Source organism: Scomber scombrus, chromosome 16, assembly GCF_963691925.1.
Source record: "Scomber scombrus chromosome 16, fScoSco1.1, whole genome shotgun sequence".
In the NCBI taxonomy this organism is placed as follows: Eukaryota; Metazoa; Chordata; class Actinopteri; order Scombriformes; family Scombridae; genus Scomber; species Scomber scombrus.
This window is the reverse complement of record NC_084985.1, coordinates 11,552,031-11,572,465: the sequence shown is the minus strand read 5'-3', so window position 1 is coordinate 11,572,465 and position 20,435 is coordinate 11,552,031. Positions and strand designations below refer to the sequence as shown.

The 20,435-nt window shown below is 40.6% G+C and overlaps 1 protein-coding gene across 1 annotated transcript; it reads right to left on the bottom strand.

Annotated features, from left to right (window-relative positions):
• Positions 1–3,262: 3,262 nt before the first annotated feature.
• Positions 3,263–16,529, bottom strand: chrna11 (cholinergic receptor, nicotinic, alpha 11). The gene is made up of 12 exons (XM_062435904.1): positions 16,478–16,529; positions 14,471–14,610; positions 13,996–14,040; positions 13,496–13,605; positions 13,321–13,400; positions 10,240–10,407; positions 9,960–10,154; positions 7,672–7,758; positions 5,555–5,664; positions 3,849–4,000; positions 3,716–3,752; positions 3,263–3,625 (listed from the first exon to the last, which is right to left on the bottom strand). Exons 1-12 carry the CDS (start codon positions 16,527–16,529, stop codon positions 3,263–3,265), a joined length of 1,539 nt encoding a protein of 512 aa, XP_062291888.1.
• Between the last annotated feature and the right edge of the window lie 3,906 nt (positions 16,530–20,435).

Sequence of the window (20,435 nt, the reverse complement as noted above, 5' to 3'; positions counted from 1 at the left end):
AGGATTTATTGCAAGGCTGTTGTGATCGCTGCATTAGTTTTAGCTAGTTGCACCCAATAAACTGGCCATTGAGTGAATGTTGTTCACATTCATTTCTGATGTGTGTTGTAGTTGTTTTTAATTAAACCAGTTTGGACTGTTTTGACATTTTATAATAAACAGTTTTATCATAAAAACTGAAATTGCCAGGTGTAAGTTCTGACTAAAGTGAAACAAATTACTAAAACTCAAAAAAACTAAGATAACAATCTACATGGACATTTCTGAGTGGAATGGAAGTAAAATAAATCAATTAGAAAAGCTTAAATTAAGTAATTAGACCACTTAATATCGTCACAGCTTTTGAATCAATATGAAGTCAGAGCAACTTAATTAAGCTTTTGAAGGTCAAAGCAAATCATGTTGGTTGTACTAAACTAATTGAGTTAGTCTGACTCTAAAAGACTCTTAGGATTAATAATTGACGAGTTGGAATTACTTAAAAAGATGCACTCAAATCTGTTTAAATTGAGCCAGTGTATTCCTTAGAGTTTTGACAATAAGAAAAATACAGTCTTGTTCCTTTAAGGGATTGTTGGGGTTTTTGAAGGACTTTTCCAAAAGTCAGGATGCCTGTTTATGCATCTGCTGGCAGTTTGAATGTATGCATGAGCTTAGCTTAGTTTGTTCATTTCATGTGTATCTATGGATGGAAAAGTAGCAGCAACTCAAATGTGGGGAAAGCAATGAGGCTTTAATACTAACACATCTGTTTTCACCAGTTATGTTCTTCTCTGATAAAAACGAGTGTGTGGGCTGTGTTGGCTGGGGTCTTGTATGTGCATGACACAATAAACAATAACACCTACTGCTACTGTTTTCACAAAGACCTACAGTTGGAACTACTTCACCTGACATCTATATTTATCATCTGCGGCTATGCACCGCAGCTCAATCCACACTAAAATTAATGTTATAACAAATGAATTTGATACAATCTTTGAAGCAGTGAAGCACTGGGAGACTCAGCAATTACCTGTGCTGCATTGTAAGGAGAATAGTTGTTTGATGTGAATTTCTTTTGCTTCTAGCAATCCTGTATTACTCTCCCTTCCGTTAAAATGCTGGGCTTTGTCCAAAATCCCTCCCTTAACTCATTCACTATTCTATATATGATAGGCAATCAATAGTGAGGAGTAAAATGAGATTTTGCATAGCTCTAAATCACCTTTGTGTTGTACTAATGTAATTTTCATATCTTCATCATATACTGTGTGACACAATTGTATTGAGGGATTATTGATTAAACATTACATGCCATGGACTCAAAAATTTGATATAATCTAATCACTCTATTAATTTTGAATCGTTTATACCTATTACAACTTGTATTTTAATCAAACAAGACGGTCGTGCTTAGAAAATCTTAATAGTGCCTCTCCCTTTATTTGATACAGCATAGAGCTGCAGGGATTTGTCGATGACTCTATTAGTCAGTCAACAGAAAATTTTAATAAAGTATTTTAATAATTGTTTTGGGAGTATTATTTTTTTAAGGGTAAAAAATGATTACAGCTACTAAATGTTTTAGAGACCAGTCATTGATTAATTGAGAAAATACTTCATTCATCAATATTGAAAATCATCATTAGTTGCAGCCCTAGATAGGAGCAGCTACTTGAGCCCATACACATCAATCAATAACTTGATTTGGGCAAACCTTACATTTAGCATACATTTAGACTGCATACAGAGACAAAAGAAGGTCATCCTCATGGTTGTCTGACCATGTAAGAAAGATAATATGTTTAATTACCTCACAGCTAAACTCACTGAAGCTTAATTGTATTTTTGTGGTTGCTGTTGACCACAAATCTTGGGTTGAAGGTTGTAGCTCGATTATTTAAACTTTTAACCACTTACACCAACTGGAGTCAACTTCATGAAAATGTAGCTCTATTAAAATATCATCTCTCATTTTAGATAGATATGAAATCACTCATGAAGCTGTGAAACCCCTGAAGGGATCTGACAGAAATTTGATGGGGTTTTGCTTCTCGATATTAACTTGGGGAATTTTAAATGATCTTTTCCCTCCCTTTGTGCCTCCTGTGTTCTTATAAAGACCTGACCTCTCCTCTCGTTTATTAAACCCCTTGATATGAAATCCAATGAGATCTGTTGGTATATCAGAATTTGCCAGATACAGTTAGGTGACTGCTTCATGAATTATGATTAGGTCAGGGCTCCACTGTGGTGCAGCTACTAGCCACTGTTTTCTCGATGACCAGTTAATTCAGTTTCCCGGTCGTGATAAGCACTGCGTACTGTGCCCTTTGCTCAGGAGCTTTTGATCTCTGCTGATTGTTGCAGATTGGCAATCGTCTCCAGGAGATACGGCCGTGGAAATTTAAAGTGGTTTGCGAGCAGAGTCTTTTAAAAGCTTATTCGTCCTAAAGATTATCTGAGGTCTTTCAATTTGACGGTCATTAGATGGATGAGATTGAATAATAGATGAGATCCTCTTCTGTGTCTCTCTGCTGCGATATTCTTGATCTTCAGTCCACTTTGTATATCCGAGCATCAAGCCGGTTACGCCGCCCAACTCTGCCACAGTCACAAGGGATAAAGTTCCTTCACGACCACTCTTTGTTGTCTTTCCTTATAAATGTCTCTTTCTCTTCTCCCGAACCTCTCCTTCTCACAACACTTTAAATGATGCAGTCTTTTCTCAACATGTGGGAATGAGGGGTTGTCCTCCCTACTCGAGTAAATAAAACAGCCGAACGTCTGTCTTATTTATCTGGCCCTTTTCTACCCATCTGTCTCTTTCTCCCTCTTACTCTCTCAATCTCTCCCTTTCTTTAAGAGCTTTCTTACTTGAGGTTGCATTGGACTTCTCTTTCTTTTTCTGACTCATCTTCCTGTAATTTTGGGTGAAAGTCTCTGAATTAACCACAATCCATATCACCTTGTCAAGGATCTGATAAAGCACCCTGCTCACCCTAATCTCATTTTAACTTCTTTCTATACCCCCTTTCTCATCTGTTTTCTTCTCATATTTCAGTTACAAAACAGAATGTATTGCAAAGAAAACCATTTGTTGTTTTTTGGGTTTTTTTCCTTGCATTTCCCAGTTCCTAGCAATCACAAATCACAAAGCCTACAGTCCACAGGAAATTGGGTTTCCTTGGATCCAGGCCCAGTCCATCCTTCATCCTATATTTAATTCCTCCTCATCCATTCCTTCACGCTTCTCCTCCTCATTTTTTCCTCTTAGCTTTCAAACAAAGTCCTTGGAAATAGCATCCACAAAGTTGGGAGCAGACATGAGGATCGAGATGGTGCAAATTATGTTGAAAACACTGAACGCCACCAGACATAGGCGGTCGATTACAGCGCCTGCAAATTTCCACTGGTCGAGCATGCTCTCTGTCTCGTCCTGCTCCCTGAAACGATCTGCCATGTAACGCACTTCCTCCAGGATAGCCTGAAGCTGGGGGTCTCCTATCCCTGCAGCTGAGCACCCTCCTATCCCTCCCGGTCCACCGCCAAAGCCTCCAGCACTGGAGACAGTGCTGGGACATCCTACAGTATCCATATTGGGGGTAGGAGGTGGTGGGGAGATGCAGAACTGAGATGGTAGGTGCGGAGGTGGGCTCCCTGCCACTCGAGGAAGCCCAGTGGCGGTGTTATTCCTCTGGACAGACTCCGAGAGCATTGAAGGGTCCTCCATACTCTGGAAGCCCATGTAAAGAAGGTTCCCGTTGTTGTTAGCGCTGGATTGGGCGTGGAGGTGAGGGTGTCCCACATGAAGGGGCCCTGTTTGGAGAGGAGCCAGGTTCTGTGGGTGTAAGGGATGAAAGGTGGGATCTGGAGGGTTGGGGATGCTCCCACTCTGGGAGCCTGAGGAGCATCGTCGCAGATGGGGAGCACACGGGGGCCGCTCCGGGTCGTCATTCTCCCCGGGCTGCTTCATACGCAAAAACCAGGCCACCCACTGCAGCAAGAAGAGCTGTACCTGTTGAGAAAAAAATATATATATATATATGTAAAGATGAGAGGTGTGGGGAGTGATAATATAAGCATGAGAGAAAGCGGAAGAAACATAAGAAAGCCGATTCCATTGAGAACCACCCACGCATCGTGACCTCCACATAACTCCAGTTAAGCTAGGCTAATAGCCTGATTTGTTGTGGATTGACATCGGTGCTGTTGCCAACCTTACATTTGTGTTACAAAATGCAACCGCACTCGTGTAAGTAGAAGTATGAGATCCTCGCCAGGGACGCCCAGTGAAAGCGCCTGAGGCAAAAGAGGGCTTTTGCTTTAACTGGATTCCCAGCAGAGATGATACTTACAAAGGCAGCTTTAAATTCAAACTGTGGGATTATTGAAATTGACTGTCAGATTAGTTTTTCATGACTGTAATAAGCTTGCAGTAGTGTTTCAGTAAACTACCGCATTAGGCTAAAGAGAAGATTTATCTACTCACAATTTGGAACAGAATTTAAACCTTGTTCTTTTCTACGCTATTCTATACATTTTCTAAAACCCTTGGAAACAGACTACATGTCCCCTGAAAGGGCTTATTGGCCCAACAGCATCCAGATGGGTGTCTGGCTTCTAATGAGAAGCTAATGTCCAGATGACTGCTCAATTACTCTCCACCAAGTGTGTTTAGTGGCCAGGTAAACGTGCCTATTGCTGTTGCTGTTGCTGTTTATGTTTTTTTTGTCCCGGCTGCAATTATAAACTGTGCTGGTTCGATGCCCTCCTCTGAACCACATCAATTAGCTTGTTAATTGGCCATTGGACTGTCTGAACAGACCATTCATCAACAGAATGTCCTTGCATTGTGTTGATATATGCAGCATCTGCACTCTCATGCAACTGAGCTATTTGTACAGTTATTGATAAATGCAGGCCTCTGTCAATTTCTCTCTGCAGTGGAAATATAAATCATTAATATCTTAAAATGCCAAACACGTATTGATAAACAAGAAAATGTTACTATTTGCCAAGAGCAGGTTTTAAAACATTATTCTTAATCATTCTCTTAACTAAATGTGTATGATTTTTGTATTTCACGCCTTTATTTCAGACATTTTTTTCCCCATATTTCATATTTTTGATATCTCATTTTGGAACTAAACTTTTGTAAAATGTCTTGATGCATTTTTTAAGCATGAAACAGAGGGAATAACAAGAAGAAGGAACAAGTCAACTCGAATCCGCCCACATAGCCAGAACGCTTTGAAACACACTCCTCTGTTAGAGTCTGCGGCGAGGCATTTGATGAACGCACTCGAGCAGACTGACACTGCCGGATGAGTCACAGCTGAGGAAGTCAAAGAATATAAAGAGAAAAGAAACTGGTAGAGGAGCACAAGTAGCGCACCAAGAGATAGATCAAATATTATTGGAAATGGCAGAGTCGAGGAGTGACATTAATGCTGAAATTGAGATTAATTAAATGAGTGATATGTGAGACTGGGACACCAACTGTTTACAAGGTTTAATAAGCTGGAATGTGTGACATATGTCAAGATGAAGAGTGTGAGCTCAGCCTCACCCATTTAGGCATGTTTGCTCCGTGTGGATCGTGGTGATGATACTGCAGAACCACCACTGTGGCGATGACTGACATCCCAACGATGATCATTATACTTGCAAAGTACTGGCCTAGGAGAAGTAGAGTGAAGAACAAAGTTATATTTCATTTTATTTAATGACGTTTTACTTGCACTGTAATTCCTACTGGTCCTTCGGAGGTTATAGCGGTTATATTCTATCTTCTTACATGTAGTTTATGATAAATACTTCTGTGTCTATCACTGCAAGAACAGTGAGAATAAATTATTTTACAGAAACGTATTCACAAGATACTCAAGAATAACACACACAGCTTATGTTAAATATCTTAAAACCAAACTGGCACCTACTGCTGACACCACTGTCTACTTATGGGGCCAGACCAGCTACAGTTACATTTTGGCATTGGAAATCAAATTTGGCATGGAAAACAAAATCTGAACTAGAAAAAAGGAATCATTGGCACTAAAACATGTTCCACTGAAAAATAAAACTCAGCCATTTAAAGAAAATTAACTATGTAGATAGAGGCTCTAATGTCTCCGTAGACTTTAGATATATACTCTAATTCCTTTTGGAAGATAAATGTTGGTCTCAGATGAAATCTGTGTGAAATTAGTTATAGCTGTATTAGTTTGCCTGAATGTAAAGTAAAGCTTCATGTTTTTACTGGATAGAACAACAGTGCTGCCTTTGGGGCTCAATGTGTACAGATATCAATACATCAGTACATTTTTTTATTCTATTAATCGTCCTCCTGTCATTGGAAGTTTGTACTTGAACTTGTCAAGTACTCAACAAACCTGCCTGACTGTACTGTGACAAAATAACTTCAACTCAAAGCTCCACTAACACTTTTCCTCACAAAACCCCCCCAATAAATAATGTCATTCAGTCTGTCATGTATAGTAAAATCCAAATTGTCATGTAGCTTAATAAAATAATATAAGGTCATAGGACTGTAAGATTGTAATTTTTTAAATGCCCACGTTTTATTTTTCAGTGTATTTTCTTTTTCAGTGCCAATACAACTTTTTCCAATAAAAATGTTTCAATGCCAGTGTTTCCTTTTTCAGTTCATGTTTTGTTTTCAATTCCAAAAACTTGTTGTCGTTCTGGCCTCATTCATACTACTTTGTGTATGTAAAACCACCTAACACATTAAAACATGCAACTGCATCAGTGTAGCTATTTTTAATTAATACAATTATGCTGAGAGCAGCACTCTGATTATGACTGCATTTTTTTCATCAAATTTTTTATGGCTATTTTTATGTCTTCAGGCAAAGACGGCCATACATCTGTCTCTGGCTTGCAGTGGTAGCTCACTAAACCTTCTTTCAAGCAGTGGCCCCACAATCAATTTCGTCAATTAAATTTTAAGGCGAGCAGATGGTTAAAATAAATTTAAAAAAATTCTAGTACATGATGGTATGTTGTTGTTCTGTATTTTTTTCGGTTTTCCTCATTCAAATTGAGGGTCTTGCCATGCAGGGTACAAACTGCAAAGCCCTCTGGGACAAACTGAAAACATAAACATGAAAGATAAAATGTTTATTATCGCCGTCAGCTGGAAACTTTATACAGTATTTTCAACATATATTTACTTTTTTTTAGGAGTATGAATTTGCTGTTGACACTCATTAAATCATTTTCGAATATGTGCTTTGGGGCAGTGTAACAAGCTTAAAAGCCCAATATTTACTTGCATGTTGATACTGTGTGACGGACTCATTAGCAAATAGTTATTTACACATCTGATCACACAACTTTATCATTAAGCTGATGAATATTCACTCTTCTTTTAGCTCTGTTTTGGTCTCCATCAACTCCTTTTTTTTAATGGACAACAGCTGCCTGCTGCAGCTGGTGTCAAGTTGATGAGAGTTTAATAAAAGCATAAAACCAAAACAATGAGCTGAAAGATGATGAAAAGCTCCTGAAGGGAACTTCGGGGTTAGGAGATTACTCTCTCTTGGCGCTCTGTCATTAGATCCACTGCTAATATAAAAATATTGATTAGTAGAACTTTATGAAGCCTGAAAAGTCCATTCAGAAGTATGTAAATCACCCATGAAAACACTCTTTCACACATACCTATAAGTGGGACGGAGTCAGATGTGGCTGGCATGATCTCTGCGACCAGCAACATGAAAACAGTAAGAGACAGCAAGACAGTGATGCCTGGAAATAAACAGATGGATAGAGCTTTATGCTGGAGCCACATTTTGTTAAAAAATCAATATCAAGGATTAGTCTCCTCCCTTGAGTAGCAGCAGCACTTTCTTAGGAGAAACCACATTAGTGTGTTTTGGTATTTTGATAAATGATCACACTCAAGATGAAATCAAGTTCGATTTATGTAAACCACGTAGGCTAATGTTCATACAGAGAATTACTTTTTTTTACAGTCTGTACCTCTCCCACAAAAAGCACTTCCATGCAGCAAACAGCCATTATTTAAATTGTCAAAGCTCAGTCTCGGCCATGCTTGTGAACACACCCGTTACACACGGTTGGACTGAAACTCATCTCCATCTTAATTCACCCACCTCCACACTATCTATCTCACTTCTCCAACAGACAGAATTTCAGGAGTGCTTTGCTGGCATATCTGTCCCGAAGCAAAGGCATTCAATTATACTACTAGACAGAGAGATAAAATATGAATGCCCTTTAAGGATATTAAGAAAATTAAAAATGCTTCTTTTGTGTTGCTTCTTTTCCCCCTCAGACATGATTAGACACTTATTCTTTTTAAAAGCATGCTCCTGTAGCACTAAAGGACCAGCCACTTGGTCCACAAGTCTCCTCCATCAAGCCAAGTGACAGTATTTTCCTGGAAGGCAGTGTGTAAGCTCTCTCCCGTAATCAATTCACTAGCCTTAATTACATCAATAGGTTAATTGGCCGTGTGTGTAAGGCTTAGCATTCTTTTATTTCTGTAGAGAAATGCTGCGTAATGCATCCTGTATTTAGGTCAACAATATGCTTTGACAACACTGTCGCTGTTTCCTTTGTTCCTTTTCATCCTTCACTCCCACTCAGACATGAGCCACAAAAGTTACAATTCATCCACATTTTTGGGTGAGTTACATAAGTAGGGTTGAATGATACAAAGACACACAATACACAATCAGGCCGCAACTTTTTCATCATCGGTTAATCTGCTGATGATTTTCTTCATTTATTGCATTATTCATGTTGTAATTAAAATGTCACTAACAGTGGAAAATGCTTGTTTTATCCAAACAACAGTCCAAAATCTAAAGATATTCCATTTACAATGATATAAAATGGACAAGAGGATCTTATTCTCATGTTTGAGAAGCAGAGAGTGTTTGTTTTTTGTTTTTTGGTTGAAAAATAACTGAAACAATTAATCAATCATAAAATAGTTGCAGATAAATCTTCGGTCGATTGCTCAATTTATTGACTAATCTGAAAGGTCAGATGTGGAATCTGTATTGTGCGGAGTCTTTATTATCCCAATAAGGTGAACATCATTTATCTTGTGCTCTAAACGGTTCTGAACAGATATTAAAATTTACTTGCAGCTGCTGCATGATCGCAGAGCTGCTTCCTCTCTCTTCCAGCTTATTATAGTGCGATTTGGTTGTCTCCCACCTGTCCCTCCTCATCATTCCTCCCTCTCCCTTTGTGCTGTCCTCTCTCATCCTCTCCGAATTCATCTCCTGTCTATGCTTCTTTTTCACCGCCTTCCCACACCCATCTGTCTCTGTTCCTCCTCCCTCTCATGTTTCTTAACTTTCTATTTCATCCTATAATCCCCTCTCGTCTTGCAGCTCCTAACCCTCTCCCTTTGCTTCTTTCATCCCTCCCTGTAGTCATCTGTGCCCCTACTTTATTTATTTATTTTTGTCTCTTTTGCTTATTGTGAACTCTCTGTTTCAAGCAGTTGTGCACTATACGTTCAACTGAGAGCAACCCAGTTGGAGATTTGATTTGCTCATTGGCACCCCGTGAGTTGTTTGGATGTTGAGCGCACAACTCTTCTTCAATACGGCACAGCATCATCTTTCGTTTTTTGTTAAAAACACTTTACAAATTACCACAGTTACTCTTACTGTTTTTATGTGTGGGGTTTTGTTTTGTCAGTAATTACAATACAGATACTAATCTCAGTAACACTTCTGTCTATTTTTCATTTGCACATCAGACCCTCAAGACAACCATCTTTACACAAAGTGTAAATTATTGTTTTCATAGATTCGATGTACAACTTATTCTGTTTAAATAAACTACGGTGCTATGAACTTATCTACTTGACACGCACTGTCATATGCCATATTACAGTATATTACCATTATTGTACAGTAATAATTTATCACTGTCTGTGTATTTCCTGTTTTATGATCACTTACCCAGTGAGATCTTCTCCCCAGAGTCAGCTGGTAGCACAAAGATAAGCAGGGTCATAGAAGACAGCAGCACACAGGGGATGAGCAGGTTCAGGGCGTAGTAGAGCGTGCGCCTCCGTATTGTCACCACAAATGTCACATCTGGATAGGGCTCTTTACAACAATCGTAGAAAATCTCATTTCTGGTGCCGGGAACTCCTGAAAGGATGGAAACAGAAATAAATTGACACAACCTGCATGAAGTTGTTGAGATGAATAAATGCCAGAAATTCACCCAGCTCACCTATCAGGTCCCACTCTCCATTGGGCATGTAGCCTGAGATGTCAGCGTCGTTCATCTGGAGGTCCAGCAGCCAGCCGTCATACGTCCAGGAACCAAACTTCAGCTCACACTTCTGAATGTCAAAAGGGAACCAGCGAACGTCCACGTTGCATGTGCTCATGAAGATTCCTGGGAAAAAGCCAGGCAGAACAGGACAGGAGGCAGAAAATTGATGCTACGCAATCAGCTGAGTAAATGACAGTATTGACCCCCAGTTTTCAGTACAAAGGTGACGAGAGAAAAGAGTATGAGAGGACCACTTAAGCTCTTGTGATGCTGAACGTCTGGTCTGAATATCAAGTTGCTTGGCAGAGAAAATCATTCATTCATTTCATATCTAAGCAGCCCTCAAGACTGACATCTTAACTCTCAGCCACCTTACATTTTTAAATAGCAGTGATGTAGAAAATAATACAGAGAGCACACACACATTGCTATTTTTATTAATATTGTGCATCAGAGAGTTTAGAGCTTTCTAATTGAATTCGGAGGCTGAAGAAGTGAAAGCAAAGACTAGATTACAAACAGCCTCCTATCAAAGAAAAAGTTGGCAGCAGTACTGTCACTCAAAACTTTCAGATATTCCCTTCTGCAAACAAATGCTGCTTCTGCCCTCCGCCTGTGTACACAGCTGTTAGCTAAGCCGCAGCGATGGAAGAAAACATGAGCGGCGATACTGAAAGCTGAGATTCTCCACAGCATCCTAATCAGATTACCATTTATATTATGCGAAATGAATGCACTCGCAGGCTTATGCATAGGCACACGGAAGCACAAAATCATGAAGACACACTTGTATCCACCCAAGAATCCAAGAATCACAGTGATCCTCACGGTGATCCTCACAGTGGTCGCTGGCAAACTCTTTGAGTAACACCTTGTAACAAATATTCACTTGTTTCTTTGTTCCTGGGTAGTAATTGTTATTTCTTAATTGCTTAAGCCTATAAAGTATAGATACTGACTCTTATTTCCTTCAGATTTTGTCTTGTGTGTCTCTTTTGACTAGGACAGTGAACAATTCAGTGCAGAGTAGCTGATACAGAACTTTTGAGAACTTTCTAGTCATATAAATAGTATAAATACAGTTCACACTATCCCAACCTCTTGATCTGTGATCTCGGTCTCACAAAATCCAGTGACGAGCTTTTGACATCTAGGTACAAGCATTGGACCTTTTTAGATAAGTGTGTAGATCAGAGGAAGCTTTTTCCAGCTTCTTCACCCATCACAAAGGACTCTGCCGCTTTTGTATAACTTTAGTATAAATACATGTTAATTTTGATTCATGTGTTGTTTTTTTCTTACTTTATGTTAATGAAAATGTGCAAATGTGCCTGTTTTCCCATTGGAAATATGTACGTTTCAAGACGTCAATTACAGGTTACAAAAGCAAAGTTTAAAGAGAATAATAGCTATTTTCTTTAGGCAGAAGTAATTAAGAAATAACACTTACTACCCAGGAACAAAAGTTGTGCTACATAGTGTTTAATTACTGGAATGAACGAATAAGGCCTATTGAGACGTTCAGACGCACGCGGAAGCAAAATGCCAGTGAAGCTTTACAGCCCTCAAAGACATTCATTATGAGCCTGCCGACATGCAAATCAGCCTTGAGAGAGGAATGAAAGCAGAGTCTGGAGAAGAGAGGAGGCTAGCAGGTTCAGTGCTGTTTACAAAGGAGATATTGATCACAAAAAACCATGCCGAATTAAATAGCAGCTATAATTTATTCTTCTTATACAGTCTCTGCTCTCTAAAAATTCAGTTATACATGTAACTTGTAACTTGTAACTTTGCTTCATGGGAATGACGTCTTCATAATTACTCCCATTATCAGCTCCTGAGGCACTAAACCCTAAATTACACTGATGAGAAAAAAGCAGTCTCCTGCTTTGTGCACCTTTATGCACAGTATATTTTCGTAAACCTGCCTCTCACAGATATCCGGTAAGCTCGAAGTAGCACTCATAAACAAGACACCTGAATTTTTCTGCAGCTTGGAGCGATCTCTCTGGCAGCACAGCGCCCAAAATAAAACTCCATTACTAAAAAAGCACATCCCAGAAGGCATTTCAAGACCCAGAGTCAAGATTACCTTGTTGCAAATGTCAATTGATCCAGATTTTAGCTAAAACCTGCTACATCTCATTGCCTGTCTTACCATTAAACCCAAAGATAACACCCTTACTTCAGAAGATACGAGCAGTATGCAGCAGACACCTGAGATCCTCTGCCTTTGAATTACTTACCATGTGTCAAGCCCCTGCTCTGTGCCTGCCACCCACAGACCTGTTGCCTTTTATTTACTGATAATAACCAGCCCAAAAGACCTCAGGCATTGCAACCCGGCTTGTACAGGCAAATACAGGGATAAAAAAGCTGTTTTGCTGCTCTTTCTTGTCCTTTCTCTCCTCTCCTGCTCTCTTTTTGCTATCTTTTTCATCACGTGTTATGGCAAAGCCTGACTACTTCTTATTGTACCAAACTGAAACACTAGTTTTCTCTTACCCTAATTGGCTCCGGTCCAAATCACAGCATTAAAGAGCTGTGTTTACATTCAGCCACCCCCTAGGACAGAAATGATTGGGTGGCTTTGGCAGCCTGCAATCCTCGACTTTTACTTCAGAGGGCCATTTCAGCTTAGCACCCCATAACACCAGGGATTCAGTCTCAGACAGCCGTAATCTGGTGTATAAAGAAATGGTTGAGAAAATACAAAGTAAAGACCTGTGGATACACTGGGGAGCTGTTACTTCACAGGCTTGCACGGGTCTTGCGTTTAGGCTGAAACAGGAAACGGAGGAAGCGAGCGTCTCCTATTTATAGGTGATACTCACAGCAGTGGGAATCTGTAACCAGTGAGTAACAAGGGATGCTGTTTTACACTAATAAAATATTAATGTCAAGTGTACAAACAACGGAGAGACATGCAGAGATTGCAGAATGAGATGCTGCCGTTGGGAGTTGAGGAATTAATGGGAAGGAAAAGAAAGAGATGAACGACAGTGAAAGCATCAATGAGAACGAGTGATGACAAACCTGGAGGCAGATACTCAGCGTAGCCACTGGAGTTCACCAGAACGTTGGTCTTGAAGGTGGAGTCAAAGTCATCATCTGCACTGAGGAAGGACAGGGGAGGAAGGTGGAACTTAGCACTCTACTTGTCGAAATGCAGTATGTGTGTCTATGTGTGAGTTGTTCATGTGTGTTTTACCTGTTGTACAGAAGGATGTCTGGTGTCCAGATCTGGTCTGTGGTGAAGCGGAGGTTTTTAACTCCGGGATGTTCACTCTGATTCCACTGGAGATAGTGATCGAACCAGCTCTTAAACACACACACACACACACACACACACACACACACACACACACACACACACACACACACACACACACAAAGTAACAGCCTGAATCCCAGCGGACTGCAGATAAGTTATCTCCACTGTGCTGCTGTGCACTGAACAGGATATGATTTAATTCAAGAAAAACATTACTCCCATATGTCTTTAGTGTGAAAAAGCAAGATTTTCCTGCACAGCCTTGCTTTCATCTACAAGATTTTACCATGGGATTCACTGATTGTAGGTCAAGAACTTAATTTACATGTTAAACATCAAGTAAACTAGTTCACTAAAAAATCTGAAAAACACCTCAACCTAGAAGAGCAGCAAATTCATTATCACCCGAAGCATTCGGTCTCCTCAGGGGTCCTTACCATCCGTAGCCACATGTTTGAAGTGAGCACCTGGTTCTTCTCATCCTGCAAAACATTTAAATCAGTATTAGTGTATTTCTTCTTCTAGGAAAACATTTGCTCTGTAAATCACGAGGCGGGGAGTAAAATCTTAGGATTAGTTGTTGCATAGAAAAAACATTTTTACTTGCAAATCCACAAACAAATCCACAAATATGAAAGAAAACCCTGCTGTTATAAACATTATTATCACAGTTTCAGGCATAAACAAACAGAATACTTAACTTAACACCAAAGTATGTTTTTAATTTCCATACTAATTACCTAAACAAAACTGGAGGCTGTAAATGCTCAGTGATCCCTGGAAAAAAAATGTCTTAAAGCATTGTCATATATTCAAATACAGAAACTATATTTAGTCACACCTGACAGGCATCTGGTGGATTATCAACATACGTTTGGGAGCCATTGCTGTTGTAGAAAGCCTGACACCTACCACATCCATGATCTGTATCAAACTGAGAGAGAAGACGACAGTGAGAGGGTGGGAGTCGTTGCCCACCGGCCGCTCCATCCGGTTGTAATCCTTCAGGAGGTTCTTCAGCAGGTTCCTTTGGTGAGGACCCTGCAGCGACACTGGACAGACAGAAAAATATGAGAGAGTTCAAATCTAAAAGGAAAAATCTTCCAAAACAAGCTAAACTACAAACTATTATAATTAGTTAACCTCTAAAGCTTCTAATGACTGTGATTACTGTGACGTGAATGAAAATGAAAGCAATCTTCAAGGAAAACCTGATTCAGATATCAAATGTGGGAAAGCAGACGTGGATGCTGAAAGAAAAACATTTTTAAAACATTTTGCCAATTTAATCAAGAGATCGGACGACTTTCTTATCTATAAATTCATCCAAAATGCAAAGATTAGCAAGAGAAGAAGAGGTACAAAAAGAGAGAGGGAAACAGGAAATGTCGTGATGAAATTTGCTTAAATGAAAACAGACTTTTTTTTGTCACCATGAGTCACACTTATCTCAACTTTTACGGTTTAAGCTTTGCAAATTAAATAGGGAGGAGAACTTTGACATTAATATTGAAAATAACGAAGAGAAAGAATCAGAGTGGGCGCGGAGAACACCTCGTAAACAGAATGTAATTACAAATAGTGGGAAACCTCATCAGGGCATAATTGGCACTAATAAATGTCTAATTAGGTTAGTTTGAAATGCTCTGCGGTAATACACATAGAACATTGAATTAAGATGCTCATGGACTTTGAAAACAAATAGACTTAGAGGGGGAGTGTGATTAAATGTATCACTGTTTCTTCTTCTGTTTTCCATCCTGTCAGTTTTATCCATATTTGTAGAATTTGCCTATAATTTCCTGGTCAAGATCCCAAAGTTTCTACATATGTTATGTACTTCATATTGAAGTACAGGGTAATGATTAGAAAAATGATGCTCAAAACATCCACAAGACTTCCCCACTCAGTGCAGTAGTTAAAACATTTCACTCAGTCTGCTGTTATGTAACCTTCATAAAGTGCTGGGAAAAGCAGATGCAGAAGATACGGTATATGGGACATTGACAGTCACTTTGAATCTTATTTTAGGGAAATATAAGGCTTCAAGGTTTTGTAGTGCTATGTTTTTTCATATCTAGTATCTATAAAATTCAGTCTGCAGCAATTTATACTGAAACTTGCCTTCTCTTGCCTCCTTTTCTCTTATTTCCTTTGCGTCCTGCTTTAAAAGCTCCTCTTGAAAGCAAACAAACAAACTGAACTGAGCATTTCTCTGCTTGCTGCAATGCCTAAAGGGGAAAGTTCACCAGCTCTCATCCTCAGCTCTGTCATCCGCTGTCAGCCTTTTACATCCCGCTACGACTTTCTGCCGCTCTGAGCTCCGTCAGCTCGGCTGCAGCAACACGTCCACAAGCACAACAGGGGAGGCGAGATGGAAGGGACGATCTATACATGCAATTCAATTGAACTGTGACCTGTTTTTCTGCGGGGTGAGATCTCCTGACACGCACGGAGAATTGGACAGAAAAGAAGACTTGTGAGGATTGAAGAAAAAGGAGGGCAGCGAAATGTTACGACTGCTGCAATCAGATTCTTTTACACACAGTTCCTGTCATACGCCTCGCTGCACAGTCTGTCAATGTGCCTGTTAAAACATCTAACACAGAGGCATCCAACCTATAGGTCAAGTCAGCATGTGTATCCAGAAAAAGACAAAAAAACAAGCTACAAATCTTTTTTTTAAAAACAAAATGTAAACAAGCAAGCAAACAGGTGAGCCAGATTCTCACTTTTCCACTCCTGGAGTCGTTTTTTTAAAGATTCTACTTTAAATTCTTGTTGTGTTTCATACTTCACAAGTCAATGACGCCAATACCTGAATTCCTATAAAAATCACACTTTGCAAATTAAGTGCCGCTGCTGCATTCTGATTCTTGAAGATAGGATTGAAAGACAGAGAGAGGCGGGCGGGCTCACCGTGGATCAAAGCAGAGAATCCAGAGAGTAGCAGAGCCACCGAGTGCCACATCCTGGTGTTGAGGAGCAGGAGAGGAGAGGAGAGGAGAGGAGAGGAGGCAGAAGAGGAGAAGCTCCGGATGTTGGAGGAGGAGGAGGAAGAGGTGGAGGAGTGGTGGGGGGAAGAGGAGAGGAGAGGGTGGACAGAGTCAGAAAACTGCTGGCAAACCCCCGGTCTGCATCCACTCGGCATCAGTGGGAAGGAGTGTGAGCATGTGCTGGAAGATGGGGGAGAAAGAGAGGGGGGTGAGGGAGCGCAAGAGGAGGAGATGGTGGCTGTGAGCTCTCTCTCTCTCTCTCTCTCTCTCTCTCTCTCTCTCTCTCTCTCTCTCTCTCTCTCTCTCTCTCTCTCTCTCTCTGGCTCCCTGTCTCTTAGGGAGGTGGGACTAAAATGGAGAGCGTGAGAGAGAAAGATGTCAGGGATGGGGGGTAAGAGGGTTGAAGTAAGAGCAGGAGGTTGGAGGAAGGAGAGGTTTTAATCAATCTGTCGCCATGAATTGACCTTATTATACACAGCAGAAACAGGTGATGCACAGGATTATAAAATTATATTAACTCTAACAGGGAATTGATTGTAAAAAACAAAAAGGGGAAATTAGGCTTCCCAAACAGGTCAGCAGTAACACATGGGGGGGGGCTGTTAAGTGCAGAGAAGTGACCAATTTTTGCAGAAAAACATACTCCCAGAGGCAGAGGGATCTTCATTTCCAAACCTTTTTTGGATGCTTGGTGCGTGTTTTTATGCCCAATTAGTCTATCCCTCCCCTGCTTTTTTATGTGAAAAGAAAAATTGTAGAAGATTAATTACTCTTTGAAAACCTTGCTCACTTTCACTCTCTTACATATCTTTCACTCTGTGTGTGTGTTATGGCTGGTTAACATTTATGTTTGACATGTATCAAAAATATATGGCAGCTGGTCACGCATGTGATAACAGACCACAGCAGTGATGGTCACGCACCGCTGGACTGGAGACCGGGTGTGCCGACGAGTGTGTTTTTGTGTGTGCACGTGTATGTGTGTGAGAAAGCTTCCCTCGGTCAGTGGGGGGTGGGCTTTGAATCAGTGGGGCACATGGACTCCAGTTTAATTGAGAAAGTGCTGGGCTCTGCAGGAGGGCAATGGGAAAGTGCATAGTTAAACTCTACTTCTCATTTGTCCTCACGAAATGCTGATGCAAGGGCAGAGGCGGTGAGAAACCAAAGGAGAGAGAGAGAGAAGGAAGGAAGGGGAGGGGGGGAGCAAGAGAGGAGGAAGAAGGAGTTGGGCTGTATAATAGATTACCCTATTACTTCTACTGCCCCTCGGAATTACCCCTCTCCCAGGCAGACTGTCAGACATCCAGAGCAGTCCCGAGCCACAGATTCATGCTTGGCTGCACACAGAGGATGGAGAGTGGTCCTTGGAGGCGAAAATAAGGATGGCTAAGTCACCAGTTAGAGCACAGAAAACTGCACCAAGCGTGGCGTGGAGGACAGGCGGTGTGCCTCAGCAATGTATCATCACAGAAGAAGCATCCTGTTGCTGCTGTATTCCTGCTATACTGCTGCTTAAATACATACAAAATTGACCTTGAGTTCATCTCCGAGCATGGGGGGGAAAAAGCTCCCTGTGTTGTTATGCACCAAGCACCAGTGTGACAGTGTGCCAAAAAAGAAAATTCACTAGCTTCATAAAAATACAGATTGGAGGCACTGAGGCGTGGGTGACATCTGGTGGTTTGTTAGCCAACTGCATGCTGGCTGGAGCGCAGCAGCACTGACATTACAGTGTTGGTTTTTTTGGAAGGGTAGAGGTTATGGTGTTAATTAAAGAGGATGATTCTGGGCTGTGTGAAACAAGAAGATGAGCCAATGCCATAAAAGAGGGCTAATTAGGAAACAATAGCAGCAGATGAATAAAAACATTGAGCAGGGTGTGGATTAGAGCCATATTCATGACAGTTGGAGGAAGAGAATGAGGCTTATGCACATCATGCTGGTAATAATATGATGCCACACATCACTTATTGCACATGTGCTGTTTTTTTCTACTTTTGGTCCCGATTGAGGCTGTAATTGCACAGCAGCAGTGATGGCCATCGCTCTGACCTGGCATGACTACAGCTCGCCCCTCTCTGTGTTAAATGCTGAACACCGCCTCTGACATTTCAGCCATCAGGGCTGCTGTGCTGTGTTTTTTTTAATTACTCTGCTGATTGGATTAGGCCGGCTCTCACGCTGACACGTCGCCTACACTTAATAGGTTGCTATTGACAAAAGCAGCACATACATCCACTCGTCTGTGACGTCTGATTTGCCAGGGTGGACCTTTTTTTTTTTGTCTTAAATGAAGTTCTTCTAATTGACATTTATATTCTGCCACAACAAACCCTGCAGCAGTTTGAACAAAAGTCAACTGTTATCCAATAAAATGTTATGGTGTGATAGTTTGGCGTTTACTTTAATTCTAGGAAATACTGCTCACTTTCATGCCAAAAGCTAGAAGAGAAGATCCATCCCACTCATTATCAGGAGTGGTATTAATCTTCTAACTCACAGCAAGAGAGTGAAAAGCATATTTTCCAAATTAATTTAACTGCTCCTTTAACCGTTTCTGTGACATTTGGCCTATAAAATATAGAAATTAATAACTACTGCTGGCATCCAAATTTTATCTTTTGACCTGTGCACCTTACGGATCAGACTTAAGCAATTAATATTCCAACCAGAAGATGAACTGGCACTCACTAAAGATTCAGGGCAAGAAGCAGGAAATTGCCATTTACCAGCCACAGCAATTAGTGGACTCAAAATATCCCAATTTAATTGCAGTTTCTTAGCAGCCAAAGGATGATTTGCAATAGAAAAGACTAATTGAAGATGCACTGGCTACTGGCCACAGAGGGAAGAAGAAGTGACATACTTAGGTACCAGCAACAGCCAGGATTTACAAGCACTTGGCTGTGGGCTTGAATTAATTTGAAGCCTTGCAGATGTGCATATATCCTCTCAGCATCTTGAGGACAACATAATTTAAGCACATTCTCTCTCAGTAGTGTCGATTTTGCTTTGGCTTTGCTGTATTTTAGCAAACCAAACAGTCATATTTTACATTCTAGGTCTCTGCAAGGATGTGAGATACAGTCTGTATTTACCATCCACAAGGATTCGATGTTGACAGACACGCGCCAAGGCACAGACAGTTGGGAGCCTCGTGTCTGCAGAATATCAAAAACAAAAGATCCAGACAGCGGCAGCAGCAGCAGCATCTGGCTAAATCTTGGGGAGCGGAGTAGTTTTAGCATAATTAATCTACTTTACATCTGGAGGGACGTCTCAAGTAGTAAAAATCAGAGTGGCTTATCAGACCATGTTTTATCCTCCCACCTGTGCACAGTGATGTCCTCTACCTACCCCTCCCTCTCTCTCTCTCTCTCTCTCTCTCTCTCTCTCTCCCTCTCTCTCTCTCTCTCTCTCTCTCTCTCTCTCTCTTTAAATACATGTTGTCTTCAGATTAGATAATGCTTTTCTTTATCCCGACACTATCCGGATGCGCTCCGCCCACCCTTTGCTCCTTGGGCCTTTCCATTTGGTGGGAGCTGTATTATCTGTACACCCATCTGTCACAAGGATTTAGATAAATAAATGATGGTGAATGTCATTGTTATGACTTTAATGCTTAATACTCAACCCCACTCTGTGCATATTGTTTGGTTATGGGTGACATATTTGATATTTCATAAGCTCATAAGTATCCGATCTCTGTCTCACTTGATTAATCTGCAATACTAATCTGCTGAATTGATATTGAGGACCGTTATATTCTCCTTTGAAGATTAGGTTTTTTATTTTCATTTGTATAACCCACTTGGAACTCTCCCATGACCATAATGACACCAATTGATAAAATTTGACATGAAAAGTGATATAATAGTCAT